We start from the raw sequence: 10,384 nt of genomic DNA on the forward strand, positions 1-10,384 counted from the left end.
GCTTCTAAGCCCCGCTCTTCTCTCTTCTTTGTTCCCAATGAGTTCTCCTCATGCTGGGCACGCAGTTCCTTTATACTCTCCAGGGTTCTGCCCCTGAAGTCTTCTGGACCTGAGTGTTGCAGTCTTCAATCAGGTCCAGGGCAGGGAACTCTTCTCCCCCACCCTCAGGAAAGGGGCATGAGTTAACTCCTCTTGTTGCCTCCTGATTGGTGGATGGGCTCCACCAATCAAAACAGCAAGATTTCAAGCCTGGGACTCGACCCAAGCTCCAAAAGGCAAGCCTGCTACACAGGGTTTTTAAATGTACCAGGTTAGAATTGTTGTACTGTTCAATGGGCATATTTATCATTAATTCACATTTCTATTCAGGGTGGAGTGCTGTTATTTCTGTAATGGTCCAGAAAATATACAAGAGGCAAAGCTTTTTTGTGATATATTTTATTGAGCCAACAGTATAGTTGGGAGAGCTGTTGAACAAGCTTCTGGGCATCAAGTGTCCTTCCTATTCCTATTGCTGCAATGTTTTGAGTTCCATTTACAGCCAGGACCTGATTATGCTAAGGATTGTAAGAACATAAAACAAAGACAATGCCTGTGCGAAAGAATTTAGAATAATCTGTTTGTACTTTTTAAACCATATCTAGTTTTCTTGAATCTGCATAATTATTAGCAATAGGAGTCATGAAGGCAGCAGGTCCCCTTCTGCAGGAGAAGAATGGCCAAGAAGTAGGCAATCACTTTTCACCATGTTTGGTGCAGTTTAAGAATATAGTTAGACAGATAATATACCACTGTATAATGTACTGTGCAGTGAAATAGTGAGTAAAAAACAATTTATTTCCCTTTTTCCCTGCAGTTTACTTGAGCTTTCTTTGAATGTAATTTAAGCCTTCCAGCATGATATATTTTATTGTGCTTATATTTTTAGCATGATAGCATACAGGGCTACCTAAGTCCCCTGTCAGTGAATATACATGTACCAAGTCCGTTGGGAGAGGAATGATGGTTAAAGTACTAACATAGAACTCTGAAAATTACCTCCTCTGCCAGTATGTTTTGTGTAACTTTGGCCAACTTAAAACAAGAACAAGACCTAAAAAAAAGTGTTTACATACTTACTTAGAATTTAGAAGTCCAAATTTACAGTCCTAAAGACCTCAGCTGCCACTGAACTCAGAAGGTGGCTAAAAATCCATGTGTGGGTTTAAAGTTTCCCAGGCACAAAGATGCTATTAATGTAGCAACATAAGCACAATATAATACCTTTAATCAGAGTTTGGATTTTATTTCCACTTGTGTAGCTATGCTCACCCTGTGATTCCCTTCTGGATGTGCTCAGGAACCTGAACTATGGCCACATAGACTGTAGGACAGAACAGAATTGCCCAGACAGTTGCCTATCTCTCTGACAGTTGCTAATACATTAATTGGGGAGAATACATGGCTAGCAACCATTTGACACTTGGAAAGAGCACTGTTCCTGCCAATAGCAGTTGTGAGGCCCAATAGCAGTTATAAGGCCCTCTTAAGACAGATGGATAAATATGGGATAATGGAAGTGCATCTTCCACTTCCTAGAAACATGCTCTAGCCACCAAGCCATGGTCTAGACTCTAGACATTTCCTCTTGGAACTGGGACATATCTTGGTCCACTGACCAGCCAAGATGGGAACACTGGAGTCCAGAAAAAAACAAGCCAGAGGGTGTAGGGTCCAGTGAAATAGGAATTTCCATGGAAGGAAGGAGACCTGGGTTCTGATCCCTGTTTCCATTGACTTCTATAATCTTTGCATTTAATATTTTAATAAAAAGAATAAACAGCAGTAGGAAGTTTCTTCTACAATGGGGGCATAAGGCAGAACCTAGAGCCCCTCCTATCTAGGGCAGCATCCTTCTCACTGAGCCTCACTCCTTCTGCTTTTTTCTTAGCCCCATAGATATTACCATAATCTGGTCCTAAAAGTACTTAACATATAGTATTATTAAATAATTGTACATCAGCAACTAATACTAGGATAACAACTTTTGGGGACCAAGCACTATCTTATTTTACTTAAAATTGAAATACTGTGGATACCTACAGCACAGAAAAAAATAATACTGTGTCTTCTTCCATACAACACCCCAAAATATAATACATGCCTTGTTTCTGGAAAGACCAAATGAAAAAAAAAAAAGTAGTAGTAAATAAATACTACATTTCTTTGTAGTAAGTAACGAAGACCCCTGGCAGATGTTACAAATATGACATCACACCATAAAAAGTAACACTGCCACATGTTCAAGGAATCAGTGGCAATAGAAAACAGGAAAATAGCCACAAAAATATTCCACAAAAGATGTGTAACATTTTTGTGCCTGGTTGCCATCATGTCTTAAAATGAATTTGTGGCAGGGTAATGAGCCAGCTCAAGACTCTGGAGCAGTGTCTTGAAGATTTTACTTTCATTTTTGCCTGGTAACCTGCAGAGACTTCAAGCAACTTGCGGAAATGCTCTTACTATGTTTCTTGCATATAATGTACACTGCAATTTTCTGCAGGTGTTTTTTGAAAAAAAGTGTGTTGTATGTGAGAAAATACAGTAATGGTATAACACCAAATGGTGTATTTATATCTACTTGAAATTAAATTCTGCTACATCTTTTGCTAGAATATCCAAGAGCCTAAAAATCCATTAACATTATATTAGCCATAAATATATTTATTTATATGTATTATAATAATGAAAAAATGTTTGTGCAATGCTCTAGGAAGCTGAGTATAATTATTATTATAAAAAGAAATCCAGCATCATTAAAATTCAGCCAGGAATTTTGTCAGCCAGCCACCATAACCAACCCGCCAAACCCTTCTGACTCTCCCCTTCCACCCCATCCCATCACTCTCATCCCTCTTCTAAAATCTTGTTTTTTGTTGTGTGGTTTGAGGTTATTTAGGATTAGTCTAAAGCAGGGTTGTTCAACCTTTTTGAATGTGGGGCCAGATCATGAACTTTTTATCACTCAGTGGGCCAGCGAGCCATATTCAAAGACCTTACAAGAAGCGATATCACATCACCCCCCCCCCTCCCCCCAAAATGAAAGTACAGTGTTTACTTTTGTTTCCCATCACAGCACCTTGGGCCTCAGAAAACAGCTTGGAGGGCCGCATGGTGTTGAATAACCCTGACAAAAAACACTATATAAAAGATGTCTTTCCAAGAACTCAGTCATTCAGAATGAGAAGGGCAGGTATTCAAGCAGTACCAAGCTGCTTCAGCTACCTAATTTTCTAGGACTAATTTTCTAGGACTAATATTTATTTCTGTTTAACAGGTGACTTGTACATTGGAGGAGTAGCCAAAGAAATGTATAAATCCTTACCAAAACTAGTACATGCAAAAGAGGGATTTCAAGGTTGCCTTGCATCAGTAGACCTGAATGGACGTCTCCCTGATCTTATCTCGGATGCTCTGTTTTGCAATGGGCAAATAGAAAGAGGATGTGAAGGTACTGAATGTTTTACTGATTTTATCCTGTGTACTTCCCCGTATAAACCAGATATTTTTATATCTGATTGCACAATTGGTAGACCAATCCTCACATGTCCTGTTTATGTGTTGTTTCCGTATATAAAGGTTTTAAATTTTACCTGCTCTAATTAATTTGTGTTGTGCCTTACTTGTAAAACAAATGTTGCATTATTAATGAGAATAAATGCCAAGGAGGAAGAAATGGTATACCCACCCTGCAAAGCACAAATTAACCTGAGAACAATAGTTTATATTTTGAATATAATCTTTAGTTTCCATCCTCCTCCAGAGACAAAGTGATGTGCATGCCTTTGTTTGTTTGAAATATGTTTCAATTAATCATTGAAACAGTAGCTTCTTTATAACTTTTGTATCCTCATAGCACTTACAGATCAACTAATGTATAACCCTTAGCTGACTGATGTTAGAAATCCATTTTTGGTGGTAGGCCTTCTGATAACATTACTTTAGGGCTAGTGTACATTACTATTCAGCATCAGTCCTCTGCCAATCTTTTTCCTGTTCTTTGTTATCCCCTTAGATTAAGAGCCATTGTAAACAAAGGTTCCTAGGCAGTGAAATCAATAACAGCCAAAATATTTTTTTGTCTTACACTAAGATTCGCTTTATTGGCTCCAGTGAAATAGCATGTGATGCAAGTCAGGAAAGAATTAGGCCTCAAAAGAGTAATAAAGCAAGGCCTTTGCCCCATATAATTACTTATGTGTTTTTTACTATAGAGGCCACAAAATGTTGATCTTGATTACAACCAGCTCATAATACAGGGGTATTCATACTCATGGTTTTGGTTTGGATATGATAGTTCGTATAGTAGTTTAATTGCGTGTAATGTTTACTTTGCTATATTAGATAACATAAATTTGTCCTGTGTCCCTACCTGTATTTTATTCCTAACCTTCTAAACTTTGTGGCAATTCTGTTATACATACTTTTTTCTTTTTCTAGTGTACCATTTTACCTCTCAAAGCAACTGTTGAAATGGCATTGTGAGGTTTTCTGTGTGTCTCAATGACTTTCCAATCAAGTGTGTTCAGTGTACATTAAGGAAGTATTTTTAAGCTGCACAAGCTGAGTTATCTCTTTCTCAGACTCCATCAGTATAAAGGTTCTGCTAGATAAATTCTGTCTTTACTGATACCTGTGCCTACTGTAGGTTTGCACAGGTGCAACTGATTCATCCTTTAACTTAAATTTAGTAAACACTTTAAATTCTGTTGATGAGGCACAAAAATGTATAAAATCCACAGCTCACTTTTCCTTAGATATGGTGTCTATGTGGTTCTAACAAGGACAAACCAAAATATTTTTAAGCAGGCCAAAACCTAAGGCTAGTTATAGATGTTGCACATAATCCACACTCAGCATGGAATTCAAACCAAACCTGTATCTGTACAGAAGTTTGGGGCACATAGTCCAGACTAAAAATGGCATAACCCAGTCTAAGATAGTCTTAGATCAATGTACACTCAACTTTATTCCAATTAGGTTAGTCCAGACCATCAAACTTCTGCACCAGATTCCCTATCAAATCAAATTAGTTCACTGACCCACAGCATCCCATGCTCCTTTGTAGGCTCTGAATAACACCATACAGGAAAAAGTGGGTGTGTGCCCACTCACAGGGGTCATGGGGGTCCTGGGATGGGTGTGCAGGAACCCACCCAGGAACCCGCAGACCCCTGCAAGCAGGCACCAATCCATGGAGCAGATCACACTGCTGAATCCACTACTTGTGTACAGTTCACAGATGCCTGTGACTGACAGAGAGCTGGCAGGGGGAGGTGGAGGAGGCATGTGACTGGCAGCTAATATGGGGTAGCCCAGCTGCTCAGCTGTGCTTGGTAATGCAGGAGCACCCTTAAACTGCTGGGCTCTGCCAGTGCAGGCAACCTGCATGCCCGCCCCCCCCCCCCCCCACAAAGGGTGCTACCTAATCCACTTAGAGAAATCCACATAAGTTAGTCCAAATCCACTTTAGGCTTCTTGAATGTCTGTACGTAGCCTAAAAGTCCAGTCTGAATTTCCCCATAAATGCCTAAAGCAGGACATAGATGTACTTTAAGTGTCTAAGACTGGAAGCTTTATCTTTAAAACTCCTAAAACACTAACCTCTTAAGTGCCCAAGGTTATTCACCTATTAATGATGCCCTTCCACACCCCCGCCACCCTGGAGCATGTATAAAGACACCCCCTGTGCCTAAATTCCCAGACGGGCCCAATTTACTAGGCCTGCTTTGACTATACTTAACATTCACCAACAGGAATGAATTAATCAGAAAACCTAAGAGCCAAGCCATTTTCACTCAGCAGTGTGGCCAGAGCATGCCTGTCTAGCCCAGTGGTGTGGATGATAGGAGTGCTAAGTTTCAAGGACATATTTATTCTTTTAATGCAGAATACATAAACAACCCTAGGAGGAGAGTCTGGAACTCATGCAGATGAGTACCTTCCTTGCTTATCCCTCTTGTAGATCCCCAGACTGTTACACTTTTTCCTGTATGGTGGCCCAACTTCAACTGGGGACTGAAATGTGTGTCCTCACCCCCACTCATGATGGTTAAACCACTCTCCTCTGATATCACAACTGTGTATTTGAACCCAGGTCTTCCACTCCCTGAGGGATTGCTTGTTCCACTTGGTTACTATATAAAAGGTAGGAAGCAATGCCACCACTTCCAACTGTATTTTAAGAGCCAGTTCTTCAATCCCAATAGGGATGACTTGGGTGCCTAAAGCTCAGGGGAGGTTTCAGGGCTTGACATAAGTGCCTATATCAGGGAATTTCTTAGGTCTTGAAGAAAAGAGTAAAGTTTAAGACACAGCCCCAACTATGGCATTTCCTACTGGCTGTCCACTTGGGCACCTCCCCCTCTCCTCCTTCCCAAAGTAGCATACTGCTGGATGCTGCATCTTCTGTGTTTAGGTGCCTCACTTAAAGCTGCAGATTCCAATTCGGAAGTCAGGTGCCTAAAATATAGGTCCTACAGCACTTAATGCTTTAATATCTAAGTCCATTTGTGTATTGTATGACCTGAAGATTATCATCTGATCCATGGCCTCAAATCATCTATTACCTTAAAAAGTGCACACACACACACACACACACACACACACGCACGCACGCATGCATTCTTCATGTTTTCATTCATTTTGATGGGCTTTTGATTAGTATCAGATCAAGCTAGTAGGGTTAGCCTGAGAAATTACATGGCTTACCACCTCTTCCATACATACATCAACATATGATGCATGATTTTACAGTCAAGCTAGTTTACAAGTTACATTTGAATCACATTTTCTGATTTTTTTTGCCTATTTTTTCTTATCCATTATTTAAAACATATCTGCTTATTCTTAAAAATAAAAAGCCAGTATCATCTATATATTTAGACTGTGAAATAGAACTGAACCATTCTCAAAGAACATATTCTAATAGTGAAAACTTATTCAGAATAAAATCATTACATAGAATACTGTGATTGTTATTAAGAATGGTCTTCATAATTTCATCCATTTATATTTTAAAAGAGGCAATAATCACAGTTATAAAATCAATGTCACAAAACCAGAATGAGTTTATTAATCTATGTTACAAACAAGGCAGTTTGCATTCATTTATCAGTAATGTTTTGCTTCAGATGTTTACTGTTTGTAACAGTATAGACATTTAAGGAGCTAAACAAGCTGGCCTGGTTGCAAAAGTAATGTAAACCATAATTTCCCATATAAATTTGGGTTTGAATTTTTCCTTTTAAGTTTACATCAATATGAAGAGAAAGTTTATGATTGTGAAAGCGCTTATAAAAAAATAGCTGGATATTTTTTGAAGTAGGTCCTTGTTTTACTCTGTACACTTGCTTATTGCAGATATAAGAAGCCATTCATTTTTTTGTTCTACATGCCCAAAAGTCATGCTCCCACCAAATTGAATTGTAAAACTCCAATCAAATTCATTTAGAGCATGACTGAGCCCTGCACGCACATCCGTAAGGGCAGGAAAGTTGTGACCCAGCTTGTTTAAAAGAGCTACAGAAAATCTTAGGTGCATACAATCTAGAGATTTCCCATGCTGCTATTTTATAATTTCTGGATGACTCCCTCATAAAATGAAAGACAATCATACTTCCCTAAATTTACTTCCCTAAATACATATCCTAATAGTGAGTTCTTCCTAATAGTCAGTTCTTATTCAGCCAGGTCAAAATTATATCCTGTATAATGTCTGTATTTCAGATTGATTTCCTTTAAAAGAAGACTAGCTACTCTTATTTTTATCAGCCAGCCTCTGAGGCTGTGTAGTTAACCTAGGCATTTATCTGGGATTTAAAGCCAATCCCTTTATCAACCACACAGAAAAACCTCTGAGCCAGGTTTGGAAATGCTTCATCCCTGGGTTAGCTTACATGGCTGGGGTAGAGCCCCAGTGCTGATTTAACTCCAGATGGAACCTGCCCTCTTATCACTAAGAATGAAAGCAAAGTCATGTAAGTGCTGAAAGTCCTGACAACACCCTGCCCACGATTCAGGCTGAAGGACAAACAGTTCTCTTGCAAGTGTCTTGGAAAGGTTCCAAAAGCATTTTAGTGCAAAGAACAATGGAGTAGGTTACTAGGCCCACATGGCTGAGATGGGCAAATGTGAGGTCCCTGGAGCACAGGCATGATTTTACACTGAAGATGCTCACACCTATACTAAGCTAAACCAAGTGCTGGGAACTAGGTGTCCACCATCCAAGCTCATAAGTGTATTCAGGATTTTACAAAGTGGAGTGAGAGAGCAGTGACTGGCACTGCAGGGTGGCTGCACTCCCAGCTTCCACCCCACTTCTCCCCACTAGGGAGGGGAGATGATGCCACAGGACCAGTGGCTGGGGACTTTTTTAAAATCCAAAGAAGGTAAGAATTTCCTGATCCCTTCCTTTCTGTACTCAGAGGCATGCTCCCTTCCCGCCCTTACTTCCCATCTTCACCCCCTTCCACACGTGCTGCTGCTGATATGCCTGCTGTTTTGGGGGCAAGGGAAGTTCCTGTCCTGCTCCAGCTAGGTTGTGTAGGGGTTTGGCTTAGCCCAGGAGGGTGGCGACCTTGGGGCATTTATACATGTGCTCCGGGAGTACGGGGGTGCTTTAATTAGAGTGGTTTCAAGAGCCGCTCTCTAATTAAAGCACTTGGAACATCTCATGTATCAGTGTCCCTATGCTTAAAAATGGCAGCAGGGTCACTTTGAGTAAAGCTCATTCAACGAGCTTTAGTTAAAGTGCCTCTGCCACCATTTTTAATCATGGAGACACTGATACACAAGACGCTGGAGTCTGCTGGAGCACGGTAATCTCTATGCTCCAGCAGACTCACTTAATCTGGGTGTTGTGGCAGATGACAGAGTACACCCCCTGGGTGTTTTCTGCCAGGCCAGTACCAGGCATGGGGAGAAGGAACCCACTTTCCCAACATTGCCACCACCGTGCCAAGCTGAGTCCAGTAGGGCTGTGCGAAGCTTTGGTCCCTGATTCAATTCAGCAGAGATTTGGCCTGAATCAGTGGCTGAATCTCTGAATCTGAATCAAATCAGAGGACCCTTTAATCTCTCTGAATCGAATCGGAACCCTCCAAATCAATTCAGAGAGATTTAGAAAGATTCAGAGATTCAGACATAGAGGCAGCTTAAAATTTTTTTTCTACATACCTCTAGGTAGCAGGCAGCTTGTGAATGCTGCAATGCTGGGGCACAAGGAGTGTCCCACAGAAGCACGGGGGGGCTCCCCAGCATGCTTGTCAGCAGACCCAGAAGTGGATCAGAAGCATTTACAACCACAACATTCTGTAAATGCTTATGTTTCACATTAAGCATATTTTCATGCTAGTAAGGTTAAGGACATAGCAATGTGTTTGTACAAGCAGAGTCTAATAAATGAAGACCCATAGTCCACAAGGATGAATGGCTTCAACAGAACACTGAATAGGCACAGAAGTTTCTCCCTTCACAGCAAGACTGGAGCTGAGTTGAAAATACAACTTCAGAACCACGGATGGTATCCAACTCTCACAATTTTATCACAATTTTCTCTAGATTTGGTGTTTTTGTTAAAGTCACAGCTCATGAAGTCAAATAATACAATCTCAGCTTTTGTTTTTAAAGCATGTTTCTAGCCCTTATGATTAACAGAGAGAAGCTGATTCAGGAACTAGAAGGCCCATCAAAAGAATCAAATGATTTATGAGCCAATGCTATGATTTTTTGAAGCCTGATTCATGATTTTGGAATATTTGAAACTTGAAATGACATACCCTTCCACAAGGGAGGACTTTTAGAAAGCACCTTTCCTGCAGTCAGCTCAGACAGGGGCAGATCTAGAGGCAATGTAGTGCCATTTCCTGCCATGGTGCAAGAGCAGCAGCCGAGGACTTTCAGTCCTGAAGAAGGTAAAAATTCCCCTCCTTCCTTTCCCTTCATGTTCAAAGTCAAATCCTCTCCTCCCCCATTCTTTCCTTCCCTGCCTGTCACTGCCAGCGTCCCCACTGTCTCAGGGGTTGTAAATACTTTTCACATGCATTCATATCATCTGGGGTTAGTGCGCGGGCCGGGAGCAGTCCGAGGCTTTCGGGGGCGCGCAGCGGGCTGTGGCCGGGAGTCCGCAATGGTAGGGCGGGTACTTTTACACGGCAGACTAGAATTAGGCACGGACTCATAGCGGTTAATTAAAATTTGTTTTACTTACACCGTAGGTGGTCGCAGTGCAGGCAGGAAAAACTTTCTTGAGTTGCAGTTACAGACAAACACAAGTGGAGTTTGCTAGGCTCCACCGAAGACACACGCACGGAGTTTGCTAGGCTCCGCAAAAACAAACACGACA

General features: G+C 40.9%; 1 protein-coding gene across 15 annotated transcripts in view; it reads left to right on the top strand.

Annotated features, from left to right (window-relative positions):
- NRXN1 (neurexin 1) overlaps positions 1-10,384 on the top strand; it is a 1,211,846-nt gene that overhangs the window by 642,901 nt on the left and 558,561 nt on the right. For all 15 annotated transcript variants that reach the window (XM_025201341.1, XM_025201393.1, XM_025201684.1 and 12 more), the window contains one exon: positions 3,317-3,490. In XM_025201341.1, coding sequence (XP_025057126.1) covers positions 3,317-3,490 — 174 coding nt within the window. The remainder of the gene's footprint in view (positions 1-3,316; positions 3,491-10,384) is intronic.

This window comes from Alligator sinensis, unplaced genomic scaffold, assembly GCF_000455745.1.
Source record: "Alligator sinensis unplaced genomic scaffold, ASM45574v1 scaffold131_1, whole genome shotgun sequence".
In the NCBI taxonomy this organism is placed as follows: Eukaryota; Metazoa; Chordata; order Crocodylia; family Alligatoridae; genus Alligator; species Alligator sinensis.